Source organism: Arvicanthis niloticus, chromosome 9, assembly GCF_011762505.2.
Source record: "Arvicanthis niloticus isolate mArvNil1 chromosome 9, mArvNil1.pat.X, whole genome shotgun sequence".
Classification (NCBI taxonomy): domain Eukaryota; kingdom Metazoa; phylum Chordata; class Mammalia; order Rodentia; family Muridae; genus Arvicanthis; species Arvicanthis niloticus.
The window spans coordinates 85,567,466-85,590,967 of NC_047666.1; the positions used below are offsets into that span (position 1 = coordinate 85,567,466).

Consider the following 23,502-nt stretch of genomic DNA (forward strand, 5'->3'; position numbering starts at 1 on the left):
TATCCAGGAGGATAGTTTTCTGACATGTTTCACCTGGTCAATTCCCCTTCCTTTGCACTGAAGAATGATGACTTCCAAGAGTTTTGCAGCATAGCACTCAGCATCTTCTCCCGACTCTCCACACAGTACCTAGAGAGATAAGTTAGCTCAGCATCAGTGCCACAGGGAAGTGGATGACACCACAGGAAGCAAACCCTGTGAATTCAGTCACCGAAACCAGTTTTGCTGTTACAGGATCTCTATGCAACCCTGGCTGGCCTAGAATTCACTATGTGAACCACTAGGCATCAGGCTCAGAAAAGTCTACCTGTCTCTGCCTTTCAAGTGCTGGGATTAAAGGCCTGCCAACACATTGAGCAGGGATCACTGATTTTTAAAAAGCAATTTTCTGGGCGTGTGTAGTGGTGCACACTTTTAATCCCAGCACTGGGAGACAGAAGCAGGCAGATCTTTGCTTGAGAAAGGCAAAGAAACAAGACATATCTTGTCATTTACAAGTGAACTCTGGAGCCACACACCTGAGTTCAAACATGGTTCCAACAACAGGAGCTCTTAGACCTGGAACAATTTACTAAGCAGCAGGCCCAGGGATAGAAGTGGGGCTCCCTAATGTCTTCAGTGTTTAATACAGTGAGATATCCAACAACAACAAAAAAACAAACAAACAAACAAACAAAAACCCTCAGAACAGTTGCTAAGCAGGAGATGTTGTCATCAGAGCACCAGTTTTCCTGTAGACAATCCTAAGGAAACTCACTGTGTTGGGGAAGAAGGAGACGATATATAAATGTTCTTAGAAGCAGGAGTGGTGGTGGGTATGACACAAGAAACTAGGCAAGAAGAGAAGGAATCTCTGGAAGGTGGAGTTAGTGCACACACACACACACAATTAAAAATAAACGTTTCTAAAATACACAGGAAATATCTGGTACACTTCAATAACTTAATATGAATTAGTCTTAAAACTAATATGAAATATATGTCACCTACTTGACAAGAACAAGACTGTGAACAGCCTTCTCTGTGTCTGCTGTACAGAACACTGAGCTGCTGAGGGGGCACACAGAACTGCTGTATGCAGTAGCTTTCTTTCCCCCTTGTCCCTATAACTGAGGGTTGAGGCCTGAAGACTGACAGTTGAGATAAAAGTGTTACACACTTCTTATCACAGAGCTACAGTTTTTAAAATCTCAGCTTAAGATATTTGTACAACTTTGTAAGTTCTTTATAATTTAAGTGGGATGCAAACCAGATATACTAATATACCAGTTTAGAGCTCTTACCAGCCCCCTCATACACCTCCCTGCTAATGAGAACCATGGCTGCACTACAGCTCTTTCCTGCCTGTAACTCCATGACCTAGCTCTTTGGTTTCTAGCTATTTGAGCTTTCCACAATTTGCCTGCCAGCTTGATGTAGTACAAGTTTACACACATACTTCCCTGAAGGAGGTAAACATGACTTAGTCATCAAAAAAATTCTAAGGTATAACCATGTAGGAGAGCTAAGGTGGGAGGAATAAGGAGAGGATGAGGAAAAGGAAGAGGAGGAGCTAGGTAGAGCAGAGATATAAGAGCAATGGAGAGCCACGCAGGTATGGAGAGCAGTTGTGGGTAGCAACTTATATTTAGGTTAGCTAATTGGGAAACAACTTTCTTTGTATGGGCATATTGTTATTGAGAATTACTAAATATATAAAGCCTTTGATTAATATTTAAGCATTAGAGTCTCATTTTCTTACTGGGCCCACATGGATGGTGGGATGGTCTGGGCAATGCCCAGCCTCTCGGAGACAGCGTGGAAGATTGGCAGAGCCATCTCCCACACTGGTGTCTCGTGAGTGGCAGGGCTGGTGTTTCTGGCTTGCCGTTTCTAGCACGTGGCCTCTGGCCACAGAACATGGTGGCTGAGCTAGGCAAAGCCGCCACAGCTTAGACAGTTGGCTTAACCGGCAGCCGATTTTAAATATTTACTTCAACATAACCAAACGGTGATTGAGATAACACAGTGGACAACCATGTCTGTGCATAAAATACATCCATAAATCATCACGTACTAAACTAAGTGTTGCTTTTGTAACTCTCATCGTTTTATGTTGCCTGTGCTCAGATTACTTACATCTAGGTACATAGGTGACTTCCAATATACATCAATAAAAAGTTAAATGATTGGTACCATTCTGTCACAGACTGGCTACCTGTATGGTTAGTTGTTCTAATACTTTCCTTTAATTACTAAAAAGCTCATGTTTTTAAATTTTCTTTTTAGATTTATTTAATTTTACATGTGTGTGTGTATGTGTGTTGCTTCCATGTATGTATGTACACCATGTACATGCTTGGTGCCCGCAGAGGCCAGAGGGGGGTATCCAAAACCCCAGAAACTGAAGCCACAGATGGTTATGAGTGGCCATGAGGGTGCCGAACCAAACCTGGGTCCTTTGCAAGAACAACAAGTGCTCTTAACCATTGGGCCATCTTTCCAGCACCCACAAGTTCATATTTTGGAAAGAAAAAAAAAAAAAAAAATGGGAAAGAAAAGTAGAGAGCTGGTCCTCCATATTGCAAGGTTCTCTATCCATGGATTCAGCCAACCATAAGCCAAACGTTTTTTTAAGACCTGGACCTACACTGAATGTGTACAGATTCTTTCTCCTGCTGTTTTTCCCTGGCCCACATGGTTTAACAACTACTTAAAGAAACATTGCACTATATTAGGTGTTATGAAAGTGAGTTAAGTACATGCCCAGATGTACAGGGCTATGGGCAAAGACAAATCTTGTTAGTTATGGGACCAGAGGACTCATGTAGCCTGATATCCACAGGGGTCTCGGAATGGTCTCTGTGGACACTGAGACGGTTGTATGAACTTAGAAAATTTCGAAGTTCATAGGTATGGAGGTGACATAATAAGCTCAACACATACTATGAAACTTTCAGGTTACAGCAATCACAAACTCATTTTTAAAACGAAATTGACAACTCTATTCAGGTAAAGCAACATAAACCAAACACCTAAACATTATGAAGAGTCACATGACAACTGGCAGGATGCACTTACCTTCCTGCACATTGTGAACAAGACTTCTAAGTGCTTTGGGTTTGACAGTAGAGCGTTGGTGTCTACTGTCACGTAATTATGCAGGAGAGGCATCATATCTAGGAAAAGATCCAGAATCCCATTGAGACTTGTGCAACAGATGCAGAAATGAATGGTTCCCACTGGAAACACAGCTCTGTAGCACTCAGATACTGTCTCCCTTAGCAACCATAAACGCTAGAGAAGGTCATGACATACCTGCTGTATTTATGCCTGAAGACAGTGCAGACTAGGAAGGTTAAAATGCTCACTGTTTATCAGAATAACACTTCTGACCTTTCCCTGTCCCCGTACCCACTGCACTCAGCACTATCTGACAAACAGCCAGGGTCTTACTGATGGGCTTTAGCTGATTGGCCTCAAAGCACCCTTCCCGATAGAATGCAAACTGCTGAAGGGCTGCAGCTGATAACTCTGCTCAGGACAAAGCTGTATTTACTCAATTTACACATGAATACATGCTCTGGTTACAAACTAACAGAAAAAACCAGACATGCTGCTGACCTTCTCTGCCTACCAAAGGGCTGAAACACTGCTATAATCACCCCCACCATTTCCTCAACAATAAAATGAAAATATCTGATTAGTGCTGAATCATCAGTCGTTAAGGGAAGTTCATCTAGAGAGAAAGAAAAACTGTACGATCAATGCATGCCTGTAAAGTACTCGAAGCAATCCTGCTGGAAAACTTCATATAAAATGCCCAGGAGCTGCCACATCTGCGGGGAGATGGCATGGCAGGTTAAATTGTATGCCAGGGAAAGGATTTCCTCATAGAACTCTAGAAGAGAAAAACCTCTAGTTAGACTTCGAGGAAACAGCAAGATTCAAGGAGACCACACAGAGGATTCAAACACATCCCTCCTGTGTGTTACCTTTTTCCCTTCCTCAGTGGCATCAGCCAGAGAGGCTGCCTTCAACTCTTACTGAGATCTACCTTCTACTCAACAAAGATAACAATCTGCACATAGTGCTGAAAAGATATTTAAAATTTCTATTTTAGGGTATGTGTAGTGGCACATGCCTTTAATTCCAGCACTCTGTAGGCACAGGCAGGCAGATCTCTAGTTCAAGGCCAGCCTGGTCTACATAGCAAATTCCAGGCTAGCCAAGGTAACAGTGAAATCCTGGGGAGAAAACTCAAATTTTAGCTGAGGCATAGTGGTGCACGCCTTTAATTTAATTGAGAGGCAGAGGCCTGCAGCTCTCTGTAAGTTTGAGGCCAGCCTGGTCTATTTAGTGAGTTTCAAGACAGCCAGAGCTACATAATGAGACCCCATCTCAAAAAAACAAAAAACAAAACAAAACAACAATAATCAAATGTCTACCTACTTTGTAACATAGTTTCTATCTATAAAATTATATTACAAATTTATAAGAGAACTATATTAGCATGCCTCTATCATGTAGATTTAAAACTTATAAACAATTAGTAACATTCTTGGAGAGCTTAATGATACAGAGATTATATATATGTATGTATATATAGTAATATATATACATATATATGTATATATATTACTGTGATATATACATATATATTACTGTGATGTGATATATATATGTATATATATATATCACATTTTTAGTTTTACAAACAGCTATAAAATATATAGCATTTTCTCCAAGTTATAGAGCTTACAGTTTGAGCAGTATTCTTCAGTTTGCCTCAGAATACTTTATACCTAATGTAAGTGAAGAGGCCCATAGCAGTGTTCTGTATTCACACACCCTGTCATTACTCAGTAAAACATAGCTTTCTATATATAGCCCAGACTAAAACAATTTCACCCATCTTCTCTCCCCATCTTCCTCTTTTCCCTCCTTTCTCCCTTTTCTTTCCTTCTCCCTCTTTCCTCCCTAAACCCCCACTATGGTCTCAAGTAGCCCAGGCTGGCCTCAAACTATGTGGCCAAAGATGGATGACCTTGAACTTCTGCTCTTCCTGCCTCCACATCCCAAGTGCTGCCCTACCCATGTCAGCCGATGTGCTGGGAACAAAACCCAGGGCTTCCTGTATACCACCAGACCTAGAACCTATAACCCCAGTTCATCTCTTAAAATGTTGAATGTAAAATGGAGAATATTACATTCTCCAGCCTTTAAATTTTCTAAAACCAGAAATTCTTCACTGGACACATTAAGAGCTTACTGCTGAATTAAAATATACCTAGCTATTATCAGAAAGATGAGCTTTAAGTTTACAGAGAGTAAGTTCCCCTTTCTCAAAACCATCTACCTCACTAATTTTAAAGTGCTAAAATCTGCACTTTCAGTTCATCAAACTGAAAAAAAAATCTCAGTTTACCTTTTCTCCAACCTCTGAACTTACCAATGACGTGCTTCTGTAAAACAAGATCAATGATTCGTAGACAGATGTTCTCCAACTGCTGTATAATCTAAAGACAAATTTTAAAGAGTCTGAAATTCACTGTGATCATTCTGAAGTTAACATATAAATTAGTGTCATCCCAATGAAATATCTACAAGATTTTTTTTTGAGAGTAGACGTAATCTTCATGGAAAAAGTAAGTATGCAAAAACACAGGGAAGTTCTCAAAGCCAACAAAAGATAGCAATGCAAGTTAAACGGATGGAAAATCAGAATTAGATACCTCCTTACCTCACATTCTATATCAAATAAATTTCTTATGGATCAAAGATTTCTATGTAAAAAAAAAACCATAACCAAAAAAAAAAAAAATACCAGAAAAAGTAAAAGAATCCTTGTACAACCATAAGGAGGTAAAGAAAGTCATGACTAAAACAAGAACTAAAGACACTGACCCCCTGACTGCAAAAAACAACAAGTATTTCTGCAGAAGGGCATGAGCAGGTCAAGGCAAATGGCAAACGGACTGTCGGGTTGTATCACAAATAATAGATTCCCCTTATACACGAAATCTAAAAGAAAAACAGGTAAAACTTACTTTAAAAAAAAAAAAAAAACCCTTCAGCTGATGAAGAGATGGTCACTCTCACCCAGGGTGAGATTACAGACTGAACATGACAGCTAAGGCTATCTCAGAAGTGTGGGGTAGGAAAGACAGGTGCTCTCATCTCAGGAGTGCACACTCCTATGTAATCTCAGCCAACATCACCTCAAGGAACTGGCTCACAGACACTTCCCACTCCTGTGACAGGACATGGAAAAGGCCATTCAATGCAACAATATGTGTGACACTAACAACCAAACAGTCATTTAACAGGTAATGTCAGAATATAGTCACTAGGGATTGGCCATGTAAATATGACACACATACAAGAGTATTCATTCTATTAAAACCATTAAATTGCTAAAATCACATGCTTACTGACTAATCTAGAAGAATCACAAGACACACTGTGTAAAACATGTCAGTTAAAGCTACTGCATAAGATATTGTTATGCAGCTATACTCTCTGAGCAGAACAACTGCCATCTTCACCAGATCAGCTGTGACAGCCTGCAAGCGTCCATCAGGAGCAGGCCTGTCAACTATTGACATTCCTCACAGGAGGAGGAGATGTGGAAAAGCATTGGACCCAAACCTGAGAATTCTCCCAGCCATATATACTCAATTCTTCCCTAAATACACACAACCTGAAGAGGGGCTAAAGTATATAGGCTGAGGTAGGGAGGGGTAACTAACTGAAGAAGGCCTCTCCATCTCTGAGGAAGCCAACACCCATGCTGAATGAAGACATTCCAGTGAACCTGCTTTGGGTTCACCCACGATCTAAGTAAACTCAATAAACTCAGTGTTCTCCAGGGTAACTGTGGTAGAATCAAACTCTGCTTAGTCACTGGGACCTTAGATGAAGAAAACAGATGTTGTTCACACTCTTCCAGGGAAGGGATTTCAGCAAAATATATTATCATCTTCATGAAAGACAAATACATGCACTTATTTTGCTAGCTTGGCAACGGAAAAATCTCAAGAGATTACAAAAGAAAACTACAACTTCTGAAAAGAGATTTGAGACTGGAGTAACTGAGTAAGGTTCAGAGTTTAAATATCTTCTCAGGACTTTTCAATTATTAAATACTCAACACATACATATACCTATGCCCAGACAGTGTCATTGTACAGCCCTGGCTGACCTAAAACTCACTACATAGTAGATATACTATAGTAAATCAGGTTGGCCTCAAGTTCATAGAAATACACCCTCCTGCCTTGTCTCCTGAATGGCTAGGATTAAAAGCATGCACCACCACGACCAGCTGCTGTATCCCTAAGACAGGGTCTTACTGTGTAGTTCTGGCTATTTCTGGAAATCACTCTGTAGACCAGGCTTGCTTTGAACTCACAGAGATCCACCTGCCTCTGGCTTCCAAGTGCTGGGATTAAAACTATATGCCACTATGCCTGGTTATTGTATCAAATATATTTTAAATGAATAAAAGATAAAAATTTTAAAAAGTTGAAAATCAGTGGTGAGATACATGTTTGTATAAATGTACAATTCAATCTTAGAACATATTCTAATATTCAATTTTAATTTTACTTGTCTTTTTTAAGCGTTTGTTTTGTTTTTAGATTTATTTATGTATTTTGTATACACTATTCTGCCTGCATATACGCCTATAGGCCAGAAGAGGGTACCAGATCTCATTATAGATGGCTATGGGCAACCATGTGGTTGCTGGAAATTGAACTCAGGACCTCTGGGAGAGCAGCCAGAGCTCTTAACCACTGAGCCATCTCTCCAGCTCACTTGTGATATTTAACTGAAATAATAATTTTTAGAGTACAGTTTGATAACTTGCTATATGCTAAACTGCTATTTTGAAGTTCAAATGATCCCAAATCTAGACTCGGTCAATATCCTTAAAACATCAGATAAACAGATAAAAATAAGCCTGCTTAGGTACCATTTTAGAGTTCCAAATTTTGCCCTTTCTAAGTAACCATAAGTGTGTTTTTCTTTGAAAGAAGTATGGCTTCCAGAGTTTCCATTTATTAAGAGGAAGTTCAAAGGAAAGGAATGAGCAGGAGAGATGTCTCAGCAGATAGTAGTACATGAGAGCCTAGTTCAGTCCACAGATGTGTTGAGGTTTGCTCTTGCTGTGTCCTGTGATGCTAAGTGCGGGGTGGGGAAATGGGGGCCAAGACCTGGAATCCACACACACACAGACCCAAGTGATGTTCTATGACCTTGTCCCCAAGTTATTTCTAACTGGTAAATAAAGATGCCAACAGCCAACAGCTGGGCAGAAGACACATGGATGTGGTTCAGGAGCTTTGGGAGCTGGGGGGAACCATGAGGGGGACAAGAAGGTGGAGGAAGAGAAGGAGGAGGAGGAAGATGCCATGGGTTAGGAGTCAAAAAAACATGGCCCTAAGGGCTAGCTAATTGGAGTTAAGAGCAGCCCATATGAAATATAGTAAGTAATAACTGGGGGTTATCCATAGGAAAGTAGATTGTAATAGCATAGAGGGTAAATACCTGCTCGGCTCTTGTGCTGTTAAGGCTTATTGTAAATATAAAGGTTGTGTATGTGTCTTTTATCCAGAAAATGAATGATCAAAGGTGGGGGTAGAAACCCCGGATCAGGATTAAAAATGTCAACACAGATGCTGGTCAGTGCACAACTTCCTGTAGTAACTCCAGCCCCTGGGTACAATAAAGCACCTTCCAAGGGCATACACATACATACACACACACACACACACACACACACACACACACACACACACACACACACACACACGCACACATCCACATGTGGACATGTACCTATAACTAAAATATACATATATGTATGTAACAACTAATGAAAAAAGAGGCCATGAATTTGAAAAAGGGCAAAAAGGACTAGATAGGTTTGGAGGGAGGGAGGAAGAAAAAGAGAAATGGTGTGATTTATCTCAAAAAAAGAGATTATTTTTTAATCTGTAAAAACTTTAAGAACAGGTGACCAGCAGAGCAAGTTACAGCTGGTTTTGCTTCTAATTATGCAAAGGCTTTACATTCTCATCTGTAGGTATGAAGCCAGATGTTATTTGCTGAGTGTGACTCAACCTTAACTCATGCCTCCTTCACTAATTACAGTAACTTTGAAGGTTCAACACTACTTGAAGTAAAATAATTATAATATCAGATTCAAAAATGCAAAATGCTTTTGTTTTCAAAAGTATGCAGTTTTCTCTCTTCACAATACCATACATGGGAAAACTGGATTCAGTGATTTCTAAGTTCTTGTGAGATTAAAAATAAAGGTGAAAGTATTACGTATAGCTACTCTAAGCTACTTTGGTCTAACTCACTGTTACCAAGACCAGAGTTTTGACATAAAAACACAAAAATACTGAATATGAAAATTAAAGATCCGGAGCTGCAGACATGGTTCAGCGGTTAAGAGCACTGACTGCTCTGCTAGAGGTCCTGAGTTCAATTCCCAGCAACCACATGGTAGCTTACAACCATCTGCAATGGGATCCAATGCCCTCTTCTGGTGTGTCTGAAGACAGTGACAGTGTACTCAAATACATAAAATAAATAAAGCTTTAAAAAATTTTCTTAAAGAAAGAAAGAAAATCAAAGATCCACTTAAAGGCCTTCGGGTACAGGAAGGACCAGCAGAGTAACAATGCACTATTTCAGCAAGCTCCCTGGGTGCTTAACAAACATGGGATGAATGTGTAGTCACATGGCTAAAGCCTCACTTACTGAGCAAATCTGTCACTACTAAACATAGCAGTCTGTGCTCACAGACACAATGAGCAACATGGCTAATTTTCATTTAAAAAAGGGCATGTTCCATTTGGGAAGGAGAACTCTGGGTTTTCATGAGGAAAGCTGTCATGTGACAAGAGTGGCCCAATGACAAATCTAGACCCATAACTGACCAGTTGTGGCCAGGTATACAATAATCCTGAGCCTCCTGACCCTCACTTCTGCCTTTGCAAAAGAGACTCTATTACCTGTTAAAATTCTTGAACCAGCTAAGTACTGAATATAACATGTAAACGCTTATCCATGGGCCTTAGATGTGACTCAGCTGGAAGAGTGATTGCCAAGCATGCGTGAAGCCCTGGATGCCATCCCCAGAAATGCATAAATACATCTGTTTTATCCCAGTACAAGGGGAAACAGGTAAGTCCAGGAGGATCAGGTGTTCAAGGCCATCCTTGGTTACAGAGTAAGTTTGGGGCCAACTTGGGTGGCTTAAGACTGTGTCTCCAAATTTTAATTCTATTTTATCTTAGTGTTCCTCTGAGATTGTGTCTTCAAGTTTCTGCTTACTCCTCTCCAGTCTTACTGCACCTCTTACATTACAACTATGTTCCTTTACTAATACTGACCACTGCAATTGAAAGCTCTATCCTTCTCCACTACGATTAGACCGTGGGTTCCTAGAAGGCAAGACTCTTATTCTATTCAATCAGCAATTCACAGAAACCTAGCCTGGCACACAGTAGATATGATGACCTGAGCTCAGGTGAGTGCAAAGGCTTATACTGTTGACTTTCAATAAACCTGCAATTTTCCTCCTCAATCACCTTAAAAATCTGAGAGCAATTTATTTGATTGTGCATTTGGAAAAGGGGTTTCAGTAGCAAGCCCAGGCTGGCCATGGACTTGTAATCTTCCTGCATAAATGCTGAAGTGAGGACAATTTTAAAAACTTACTAATATAACTAAATATAAATCTTTAATACCAAAACCTGGTGAGACAGGTCAGGAGGTAGGATCACTGCTCACTGTGCTAGAAAAATAGTTCAGTGGTTAAGAGTGCTTGCAGCTTTTTCAGAGGACCTGGGTTCATATCCCAGCACCCATGTCAGGCAGCCCACAACTGCCTATAACTCCAGTTCCAGGAGATCTGATGTTCTGAGACACTCATACGTATACCCACACACATTTGATACACACACACACACAAATACATAAACGTGGCATGTATACACACATGCACACATAATAAATTAAAAAAACAAGAATTCATAACCATTGGTCACATAAATTTCAGTTAATATATCCATTTCAATAAAACACAAGGTACCCCACCCACCTCTGGATGATCTTCCACAACTGTTAAGATAGTGTCGATGGTGTGTAAAATTCCCATGGCCATGACAGTTTTGTCTTCAATTTCTTCATACTCATCACTTTGAAGAACTTTACCAAATATCTCGGCCTGTGAAAATTACATTATAATACTCAACAGTTGGTACCATCGCAAAGGAACAGCATTGCACACCCAAAGGCTAGCATTTCTCAGACACTAAGTTCTGTACCTTGTTGACTGAATTACCTTTTTTCTTGCAATGACAGATCACGGCATGCTTTAAGTACAACCGCCCTTTTGTATCCATTGTAGTTGCTGACATGAAACACATTAGCTAATGTAACCAATAGCTATATTTATTTAACTGTTAATTATCTTTGGGCAAATAAAACTGAAATCTAGAAACACTGAAAACAAGTGTTTATCAAAAGAAAAATGTGACAGGATATTTAGAAAATGAAAGCAAAGATCACTCAGAAAAGTCTTAAAAAAAAAAAAAAAAAAACCCCAGACACAGACAAAATGAGAAAAAAGGGTATAGGGGCAAGATTCAGTTCCAGTCTGATATCCACATCAGGAAGTATAGAAGAGGGTGGGAGGGCTGGAGAGATGGCTCAACGGTTAAGAGCACTGACTGCTTTTCTAGAGGTCCTGAGTTCAATTCCCAGCAACCACATGGTGGCTCACAACCATCTGCAATGGGATCCAATGCCCTCTTCTGGTGTGTCTGAAGACAGCTACAGTGTACTCATATACATTAAATAAATAAATAAATCTTTAAAAATAAAAATAAAAAGAAGAGGGTGGAAAACAGTTAAAAAAAAAAAAAAAAAAAAAAACTACCAAAGAGGCAACAACAAAAAACCATTCTGCTGGGCTGGCAAGATGGCTCTGTGGTAAAGGCACTTGACACACAAACTTGGCAACAAGAGTTCAATCCCCAGAACACACATAAATTTGGAAGAAAACCAACCCCACAGAGTCGTACACACACACACCATGTATAGAAAAAAAAAAAAAAATGAAATGCCAAGATCCCAAGTGCAAAAGTTAGGAGTTCAAAATGCTCATGTTTACAGTATCATTATGACATTTCAGGATATTACAGATAAAAGGAACTATCTTGAATGGGTTTAATTTAAGGCTAATCAATCCAACCTTAGGAATATCTGAATGACCAAGGCAAATACTGTCATATTAAGATTTTGTTTACAAATAAAACTCAACTCCAAATTCCGGAGTTTAATTTATTTGGGAAGGGGGTGGTTGCTGAGACTTTTCAGGGCTTTTCTTTTTTCTTTTTTTTTTAATGTGTATATGTGTTTTGCCTCCATATATGCCTGTGCACCACACACATGGCTGATGCCTATGGAGGTCAGAAGGTACCAGATCCCCTAGAACTGGAATTACAAACAGTTGTGAGCTTCCATGTGGGTGCTAAAAACTGAACCCTGATCCTCTGGAAGAGTAGCAAGTGCTCTTAACCACTGAACCATTATCTCCAGCCCCCATTAAGAGTTCTTTACCAAACTTATACACACTTAGCTCATTCTTACTGCTACTAAGTAGCTATTTCTTCCTAAAGGAAGTGAAGGGAAGAGGAAAGCTTGTAAGACTCGGGAAGTAAACAAAAACTACAAGGCTCTTAGAAGGGAATTCAGCAAGTTCATAAGATTCACAAGGCTCCTCTCCAAATTATAAAGACAGCAAGTGCAGGAGGAGAGAGTGGAGTGAGTTGCCTCAACATTACGCAGGGAGTTCCAGGGATGCAGCTTTCCTGGTCACCCATGTTGGAAGGGCTTTTCAGCTATGCAGCTGCCTTGAGTCAGCCAATCGCCTGTACACAGCAGGTTCCTGTAAGTAATGATATCTCTATAGCAGAAGCCAGCCATCACTTACCAAGTGCTGGGTTGTGTCAACAGCGATGGAGGCCACCTGCTGACTGTACTCACAGATGAGCTTCTGGATGACATTGGTGACGTCATCACTCTCCGTCTCTCTGACGATACGCAGCAGCTCCTGCATGATGACTCTCACGTACGGTTTCATGTGCTCCTTGGCTAGTGCAGTCAGATAGATGACATCAGCAAGAGCTCATCACTCCTACATGGTAACTCCAGGATAAGGGGCTAGATGTTGCTGTGCTGTGGTGAGCAAGCTACAAGGCTGTATTAAATAACCTTCTGAAGTCACAGCATCAGACTGTGGTGTTTTGACTAAGGAATAACTGTCCTAGCACAAAGGCCAACAGCTCTACACCCTCGCCATGAGAAACTCTAATTACACAAAAGCTGTGCCATGCGCCTGACTGTGGATCCAGACGACAAGTGTGAAAGCCCTTGCCCACCAATGGAAGCCATCACTGTTCTGCCACATCTTTACCTACCATCCCGAAAAGATCTTTACACCTCATCCAATCTTCCTGCTAAAACAGGGCATGGCTCATGCTCTCATAAAGCTGAACTTACTTGCAAAGGTTATTTGGATCTTGAATAGAAACAATCTACCTGTGTCACTGCCCACTGGATATATTACCTGCTACTTTCTGAACTGGTAGAACCATAGAACCCTAGAGATGAATCTTGGTGCTGTCCAATCTAACTTTTTAAACTGAGACAGGAGGAAATGAAGGCCTACAGACTTAGAACTTTGACAGCCTTGTTAAGCTTCAGAGAGAAGCAGCTGGATGCCTTGCCCAGTTTCATGTGGTCAGTCAGAGAGCACCAAAGCTGGTCCGGGTGCCTTAATGCCCAGCTTACTCTAGTACCCAGCAATTACTGTTCCTAAATTTTTTCTGGAAACCACAATAAACAGAACTAAGATGGGCAGAATAAAAAATACCTATAAAATTCAGAAGTGGAGCAAGGAATCTAAACTCTGGACACTCAGGCTTAGAAATCTACTTCTTTAAAGAAGGAAGTGAGTGAGATTATTTAAGGCCATTTACTTAAAAAGAAAGAAAAGATGTGTGGCATTACCTTGTGTCTGGTTGGAGATCAGCGACTGCAGTGCGAGGGCAGCTTCCACCTTGACAGGCATCTCCTTGTCTTCAATCAGGCTCTTCTTGGCTAATTCTACTGCATTTCTGAGGTTGAGCTCATTGTGAAACTTCAAAGAACTAAATGCATGCAGCACCCAGCATGACTACAAGGAAAAAGAGGTACTAACTGATGGCAGTGCTCTGTGGCAGTGCCAGGGGCAGCCACTGGATGACATCACTGTGTCAGGGGCAGCCACTGGCATGACAGCACTCTGTGAGTGTCACACATGAAAAGCCTTTTACCAAAGCATCACATTCACTTAAAAACTACCCTACAGGTGGAGATCTTAAGATTTGTAACAGATGTAAGGAAAACTTACTCTAGCTCGAAGATATCCCAGGTTAGACAATAATAATGGAAATACATGATTCTGCAGCAACAGCTCAATTTGGTCCTTGAATAAACTCTTCTGTTAGGAACAGAAATTCAACTTTAGCATGGCAATGACTATATCATATGTAAGAGCTACTTTCCAAAAAAAGTATGCTTATGACAACTTGCATTTAATACCCAGTTTGGTAAAACTGTTTGATACATACTCTGCATCTTTAAAACAAATCAGGAATCGCATCTTGGATCAATTTTATATTAACTGATTTTTGTTGAAAGAAGAAATTATACTAACACCATTTCAGATCTTTCTTACAGAGCTATAGTTTCACAATGACAAACTTGCAAATTTTGTCATTTTTTTGTAAATTTTCTTTTTGTTAAGAAAGATAGGTGACAGAGCTGGTGAGATGGCTCAGCAAATGAAGATGCCTACCAATAAACCCAATCACCTGATTTGATCCCTAGGACCCACATGGAGACAGGAGAGAACTGACTGCCAACTCCCACATGTCCTCTGACCTCCATACCTGTGTTGTGGGACACACACACAAAGTGACATGCACACACACTCAAAGTAAGTAAATAAAATATATATATAAAAAATTAAATCCCAAAAGAATAAGAAATATATTTTAAAAAATAGATTACAAAGGAAAGGATATTTATAGTAAGGTGACTAGAATTAGTCACCAGTAATTCTCATGCTTTTATTGGCTTGAGTTTCACCGCTTTATTAACTTAAATTTTGATACTCTAAGCTGGGAAAGTGGCTCAGCTGATGAACTATCTGCCACACACTGCAAAGACCTGAACTGAGATTCTCAAATGGGCCAGGAGTAATGCACCAAACCCAAGCATGTGGGTAGTGGTGAGTAAAATATCGGGTAGATCCTCAAACTTCAATGGCCAACCAGTCTAGTAACTGGTAAGTTCCAAGCCAATAAGACACCTGTCTAAAATAAATAAATACCAGCTAGAGAGATAGCTCAGCAATTAAGAGCCCTGGCTGCTCTTCCAGAGGACAAAGGTTCAAGTTCCAGTACCCACATGGCACTGCAACTCCAGCTTCAGGGAATCTGACACCTTCTTCTGGCTTCCTGAGGCACCAGGCATGCATATAGTGTATAGACACACGTGCAGACAAATACCCACACAAAGTAAGCAAAATAATAAAGATAAATAAAATGAGGAGTCATAAAAAAACACTGGGCTCTTGTCTCCAAATGCATGTATGCATACACACACACACCACACACACACACCACACACACACATATATGAACACATACACACACTATCACACATACACTACACAAATACCCTCCAACATATGAAAAAAAGAAACTGATAGTCTTAACCTTCAACAAAATCTCAGCCAGGGAACCAATCACATGCAGGGCTCCATCTTTCTTTCTTGGGTCAAAGTTCGGGTCTGTTAGTATCTGATAACAGAACGCCATCATTTTTGGCAATACCTAAAGAAATAAAAGAATCCATTTCAATCTGCATGAATCTCCATCTTGTCACCACCGTGCTAGATATGAGCATTTTCAGATTTAATTGTCAAAATTAAAACCAGTTTATTGCATTTTACTCATCAACTATAAGCTCAAGAAGAAAGTATCCAAGTTAATTCAACCTTTTACTTGAACAACAAAAAAAGCTATTTAAAGTGACAGGTTATAAGTAATAATGATAAACATTTTAAATTAGGATGTCAAATAAACGTGAACTGTGTTTTGGTTTTGAATTACAAAGAACAACTGTATACCTCTTTCCTTTTCTTTGCAGCTGTATACAAGAGGGTCTGGGCTGCTGTGGTGGGAGAAGCATAATCTTCAAAAATATCTAAAATGTCAAAATAAATCTTAGTAAAAACACAACTCTTTATTCTACAGATTTTAAACCTGGCCAGTGGTTTACAGACTAAAGATGTTAATGTCTGATCCCAGGACTTTCATGCATAATTTATGATTTAACAACATGTTTCGCAAACACCATGTGCTATTTTTCAAGAAATAAGACTAAAGAAAACCAGTATATCTCAGGTATCTATTTCCCTAAACACAGGAAAAGTGCTTTGCTTCTATTAAAATACAACAAAAACTTATTCAGAGTGCTCAATGTACCAGGCACTAGGCACTAGGGATGCAGAGATCAAATATGGAAGCTTACATAGTAGAGACAGAGATTACCTGAATGAACAACAGACAGGATGAGAGCACAGATGTGAAAGGTGACTAACACAGAGAAACCCCTCCTACTCTCCTAGCCCATTCTCTGTTAAGTAACAAGAAAGAAGCAACCAGTAAGTGAGGAAGAAATTCATCCATGGGACTCTAAAGACAAAAACTTCAAGCAGAAGAAACAGCAAGGATGAGTTCTAAGGAGTGCCTGGCGCTTAACAGCATTCAGTGGATGATATATTTAATGTCAAAGTACTTACATACTGCTTAACACCATAAACACTTCCACAATTTCACAACAAGCTGTTTCATTATGAATCTGAAAACTTGCCAGTGTCGGTGATGGCGGTGCACACCTCTAATCCCAGTATACTCAAGGAGCAGAGGCAGGTAGATCTGAGTTTCAGGCCAGTCTGGTCTACAAAGTGAGTTCCAGGGCAGTCAGGGCTACACAGAGAAACCCTGTCTCCAAAGTGAGCATGCATGTGCATGTGCATGTGCATGTGCATGTATATACACACACACACACACACTTACTCCATGCTGAGTTCTATACTACAGCCTTACACTAGGACTCCAGTTCCTTATTCAGTTTCACAATTCTGTTATCTTATTCTGCTCACAGCTAAAACTGCTGGATCTTACAGAGGCTGGGTCACAGAGGCATGGGCGGCAAGCCTGGAGCACTCACCTTCAGGCTTCAACATTGAAGCCAGAGCTCAGGTCAGCTTTTAACAAATCTAAAAACACTGTTCTTTGGAATTGGTACAAATCTGACTGCAGAGTATGACAATAATCATCAGTGTTTATATTAATCAATACATTTAGACAGGAGTAATAAATACAGTAATTTTCTCCCCTGTGGTCACACAAATAAAAACACAATGCCTCTATCAAATGACTGGAAGAACCCCTCAATCAGGCAAGGAGAAAATAAGTAAGGGAAAAGCTCCCCAGTGATTTTTTTTTCAGTTACTAATACTCTTCTAACCAATTTGTAAAATACAATTATTATATATGTGTGAGATTTTGCCTTCATGCATGTCTGTATACCCCATTCATGCCTGGTATCCACAAGAGGGTGTCAAATCCCTGGAATTGGAAGTTACAGACAGTTATAAGCCGCCGTGTGAGTGCTGGGAATCAACGAGAATCCTCTGGAGAAGCAGCTAGTGCTCTTAACTGCTGAACCATCTCTCCAGTCCCAGGTGGTGAAATTTGTAAATACTCATTACAGCAGAAAGGCTGGGAACAAGCATGAAAGGGTTTTATTTTTTTATTAGTATACTATAAAGATGCCAAAGCTACTATTTGTTATATTAATAAAAAAAGAAACCATTTTACCAAAACAAATAATAAATAATGTTAGGGTTATGAAAGTTAAGTAAATACTCTGTACATTACAAAACCCAACAGGTGCTAGGTAAGAAGTTGGGCACAGTGGCACACACCCCAGTGGTGAGGAGGCTGGAGATAGACTGCTGCAAGTTCAAGGCAAGTCTGAGAAAGACAAGAGAGTCTTACTCACAAGGTTAATAGAGATGGCTGAGTAATTAAGATGCGGCTGGAGAGATGGCTCAGTGGCTAAGAGCATGTACTGCTCTTCCAGAAGACCCAAGTTCAGTTCCCCAACACCCACATCAGGCAGCTCACAGTCACCAATAACAGCAGCTCTAAGGAATCTAACACTCTTCTAGATTCCTTGGGTACTACACATACATGGTGCATGCATGCACGTGCATGCACACACGCGCGCAACACACACACACACACACACACACACACATCTTTAAAAAATGTCAACTTTTTAACTAAAGTATGCCTTAGGGTTGGCAGTTACCTCAGTGTAGACTACTTAACTAGCACGCATAGAAAATTAAATTCAAATCCCAGCATACGTTGCCAAGTAGGATGGCAACTATCTATAAATGCAGCACTCAGAAAGCTGAGTCAGGAAGGCTGCCAGGAGTTCAATATCAGCCTACTATATACTGAGTGAGATCCCATTCAAAAAGACTTAAAAAGAAGGAAGAATGTCTTCATTCTTCTGTCAAAGCCAACAAGGAAAGGTGCAGACACAAGGAAGAGAGGGAAGCAAATCCTGCACAAAACAATGACTTTTCAATGGAAAAGGCACAATGGAGAACGAGCATATGGTCAATGATCCTCCTTCCCTTGCTCCTCCTGGAATCAGAGCATGCTACGCTCTGTAACTCAGGTACCCATGATGTAGGTCCAGTCAAGAGTTTAAGCTGAACTTTGGAACCTCTGACACCTAACTCAACAAGGGAAACAATTTTCCCACAGTACCTTCAACACATCTATCTCAGTTCAAATCTGGCAATCTTTATTTCAACATTACTGAAGGCTGACTAGTGCCAATTAAGACCAGGAGAATACAGAAATGAGAACAGAAAAAAACAGAAAATTAAAACAAATAAATATGATAACATTGTTGCTCTCACACATCTCCCCTATGGGATGGATGTAGACTTATACATAATAACATCTCCAACAGGGTTTTACCCAGAGAATAGGGGAGTTTGTTATCAGGCAACCTAGTCAGTTCAATAGCTTCTAGAAAGATCCAAGCCAAATAGATCCCCAAAGAAACTGGGTCACATACAGTGAGGCTAATGAAGGAAATCCTATTCCCTCATGGAATATGTATTCCAAAGGGGAGGTGGGGTGAGGTCAGTGGGGTGGGCGTAAATCAAGCTGAGGTGTTTCCCAAATGTGCAGAAACCAAAATTCTCCCAGAATATGAGTGCAATGTGGTAATAATATAGAAGAGAAGGTGGTCCCTCCATTTCAGCCACACAGCCTGGGTAGCAAACCACTCTGCAAAGACCTGAGCTCTGATGGAAAAGATGAATAAAGCTACTTTCATCTCCCTCACCCAGAGGCATCAAGTTCCTTGACACAAAATGACATCAACTTTTCCAAATTTGATAGTTCATCATGAAGAGCAGACTGCTTTGAAATATAAGATTAGTTGTATTTATATATGCAGGAAGTGCTGAGGGAAAACTCTCAATTACCAAATTTCATCCTTATGTATTCATAAGGGTCTTCTTGCCACAGCTCTTCATCCTCGTCTTTGTAACACATCACGGAAAAAATCACATCTTCAGAGATATTCTACGACAAGAAACAAACAAGACAATTGGGTGCAGGCCATTCAAACAAGACTCACGACATTAGTTTTTCCAGTTACGGTAATCCTTCTCAGCCTGCATTCACATCCAGAGGACCCAATAACTGAAGACTCAGAAAGACTGAACACTCGGAAACTGGAAGCTCGAAGCAGAAAAGACAGTTAAATGATCCTCCTTGAAGTAAAGACAGGATCGCCAGAACTTCTCTAACAAACCAACAGTAAACAAACCATGGAAAGAAAATGCCACCAGGGTGACATTTACTATGACATTTCTCATTGTGAAAATGTTTCATGTGTCCATGTTAGTCCTAAGTATCAACACATCAACAACATTGTGTCCTTTCTGTTTCCTTTTCCAAAACATTAGTGCTCTACTCCACAGCTGTGTTTCAGGGAAGTTCCCTAAGCAGCCCAAGAACAGCAGCTAAGCTCAAGGAGACCCCTGTGTAACTACTCACACAAAAATAGGGCCAAGGCTCGAAACAGAGCTAGGTGCTCTTCCAGAGGACTCGGGTTCTATTCTCAACACCCATATGGTAGTTCATAACCATCTATAACTCTAGTTCTAGGGGATCCAAAGACTTTTTCTGGTCGCTTTGGGCACCAAGCTTATACATGATACACAGACAAGTACACAGCAAAACACCCGTACACACAAAATAAGTGAATCTTTAAAAAAAAAAAAATTATAATTTGGTTAAAACTCAGTCTAGAGGTTAGTATTTTCTTGAAAGTTTCTATGTGAAAGCCATGTAAAAATAAGGTCAAAGAGGAACTAGAGAGATGGCTCAGTGGTTAGAGCACTGGTTGCTCTTTCAGAGGTCCTGAGTTCAATCCCCAGCAACCACAAGGTGGCTCATGAGCATAAAGGTGCAGACATACGTTTAAAAAAAAAAAAGTCAAAGGAAAAGACACTATTTCAGGTCATCCTTACATTTACAAGGATAAACTGAACAAAATGAAAACAGTATCTTTCCTAATTGCAAAGAAATTACAACTCTTTGGTCAAAGTAAGTAGGCAAATAGTTATAAAAGTCTACAGCTCACGAACTTAAAAGATGCTATTGTAAGACATTCAGATAATGCTAACAGAAACTGGGTGTGGTAATAAATGTTATCCTAGCATTCAGAAGGTAGAAGAACAGTGAGTGAAAGGCCAGATACCAACATATATAATTTAAGAACAAGGGGCTGAGATGTAGCTTAGTTGATAGAGAGCTTGCCTATCATGCGTGAGGATCTTGAAACCCTTGGTTTAATGACCCTTCATCCCATAAACCAGAGATGGCAGGTATTAGTGGTATATGCCTGTAATCTCAACCTATAGGAGGTGGGGACAAGAGGATCAGAAGTCCAAGGTCATCCACCACTACATAGGAAGTTCAATGTCAGTCTGGTTACTGCCTCAAAGACAACTTTAAGCATGGCATGGTGGTACATATATTAATCCCAGCACTCAGGAGGCAGAGGCAGGTGGATCTCTGTGAGTTCAAAGCCAGCCTAGTTTATACAGTGACTACCAGGACAACCAGGGCTACACAGAGAGACCTTGTCTCAAAAGAAAAAAAAAATTACACCAAAAACTCAGAGTTTGTTAGAAAGTGGAGATTCACTTTTTAATGTCTTCAAGTGCTGGGATTAAATTCGTATGCCACCACTGCCCGGCCAGTTATTTATGAGCAAATAAAATGTATATATTATTGGTCCATCATTTACCATTCTGGTTTCTTCAATTATTACAAATAATGTTGCTAAATTCTATCTTTGAAAAAAAAAGTTGTTAATAAAAACAGGGATAGCCATTAATAGAATAGTTTAAAAATTTTTAACAAAAATGTTTAATAAAAAAATAATAATAATAAAGCTGTTTTTGATAAAACAAAACTTCAACTTCTGCTACAGAAATGAATCCAAGAAAGAAAGGAAGTTAAGAAGGAGGATGGGCTGGCTTGCCTTTTGACACATATACAAAAGAGAAAAGTCATTTATCAGACTTCATCTACAAAGTACCACTCCCTTTGTAAAGCCCTACTGGCAGCTTTCAAAATGTTTTCACACAAGGGTCAAAAAAGCTTATGATTTGCCTCAACAGAATAGAAACTAAGGCTAAATAAATGACTGAAGGAACCGACTCCAAAAGCCTCCCAACTCATGAACCTCAAGACCACTCCTCAAATGCTTAAACTTTGCAAGCTCTTTATAAGATTGCACAGAAATTAGTGCTAGTGAAAACAAAGGTTAAACATAAGACATAAGACTAAACAATACCTACCTTATCTAGAAAACCTAACAACCAACAACAGTTTAGAGTGACCACCAACACTGACCTGTATATGTGGCTTCATCTGCTTCCAAGTCACAGCATGGACAACCCCTTGGTTTAAATAGTTGAATGCTTGCTGAAGAACGCGGGGGGCTATGTACTCTTTCTGTCTGTATTGGTCTAAAATTTTTAGTAGTACCTACAGGAAAATAGGTGGGGGTGAGAGGAAGGAACACAGAACAATTACTGGGTTAAAGAGGAAAGGACTGTTTATGGTATGACATAAAATGCTATAGAGACAGCGAGCTATACAAGGGAGATACTGTGAGAATGTTGATGCATTTTACTTTTTAGATAGGTCTGTGTATTACAGTGAGCTAAAACATAGCTCACTGAATTTTAAGCAGTTTTTTTCTTCTAACATATATGCTACGGAGAAGTCTATTTTTTAGTCCATGGCTAGTGTGATAGTTTGAATAAAAATGGCCCCCTAGGTTCATAGGGAGCAGCACTATTAGGGGGTGTGGCCTTGTTGGAGTGCCTGTGGCTTTGTTAAAGGAAGTATGTCACTGTGGTTTAGATGGTTTTTAGATATTCAAGCCAAGCCTAGTGTCACTCTCTCTTCCTGCTGCTTGCTGATCCAGATGTAGAACTCTCAGCTACCTCTCCAGTACTATGTCTGCCTGCATGCTGCCATGCTTCCCATCATAAAATAGTGGACTAAACCTCTGAATTGTTTGTTGGGCTTTGTTTTTTTTGTTTTTAAGGGGTAGGGTTGTTTTGTTCTTTGGTGCTTCGAGACTGGGACTCTCTGTGAAGCCCTAGCTGTTCTGAAACTGACTCTGTGGACCAAGCTGGCCTCCTGAGTGCTTGGGTTAAAGGCATGTGTCACCACAGCCCAGCCAAACTTCTGAATTGCAAGCTGGTCCCACTATAAATGTTTTCCTTTATAAGAGTCGCCATGGCCATGGTATCTCTTCACAGCAATAAGACCCAAATTGAGACAGCTTAGCTTCTTCAATTTTCTATAAAATTACAGATTTGACTGAGTAAACATTTCAAAACAAATTACACAGTAGCACATGTTCACAAAGCACCAAAGCTTAGACCTTAACCAGAATATAAACATTAATCTAAAAATAGAACTGCTTTAGCCAATTAGTCTTTCAAATAATTAAATTAGATCCCTAACTAACCTTCACACCAAAATAAATTCCAGATAGGTAAATGTTTTAACAAGTAAAAAAATATTCTAAAGCATGCAGTTTCCAGGAGAAAAATGTGGGATATTTATATTTTATAATCTCAGGCCACCAACAATCTCTGTAACATAATGCAAAGTTGACTTTTCTTAAGGGCTGGTTACAACCTTGTTTATAAGAAAGAACCTTGAAGCAGCTGTGACTGGCTCCAGGGCCTTC

At 39.9% G+C, this 23,502-nt stretch overlaps 1 protein-coding gene across 3 annotated transcripts in view; it reads right to left on the reverse strand.

The window, feature by feature from the left end:
- Positions 1–23,502, reverse strand: part of Ipo8 (importin 8) — a 66,931-nt gene that overhangs the window by 17,278 nt on the left and 26,151 nt on the right. For all 3 annotated transcript variants that reach the window (XM_034511582.1, XM_034511579.2, XM_034511580.2), the window contains exons 9-20: positions 22,146–22,280; positions 19,700–19,799; positions 16,244–16,320; positions 15,831–15,947; positions 14,459–14,548; positions 14,077–14,242; positions 12,998–13,158; positions 11,102–11,227; positions 5,432–5,498; positions 3,755–3,880; positions 3,061–3,158; positions 34–129 (exon numbers count right to left, since the gene is read on the reverse strand). In XM_034511582.1, the coding sequence (XP_034367473.1) occupies positions 34–129; positions 3,061–3,158; positions 3,755–3,880; positions 5,432–5,498; positions 11,102–11,227; positions 12,998–13,158; positions 14,077–14,242; positions 14,459–14,548; positions 15,831–15,947; positions 16,244–16,320; positions 19,700–19,799; positions 22,146–22,280 (1,359 nt within the window). The remainder of the gene's footprint in view (positions 1–33; positions 130–3,060; positions 3,159–3,754; positions 3,881–5,431; positions 5,499–11,101; positions 11,228–12,997; positions 13,159–14,076; positions 14,243–14,458; positions 14,549–15,830; positions 15,948–16,243; positions 16,321–19,699; positions 19,800–22,145; positions 22,281–23,502) is intronic.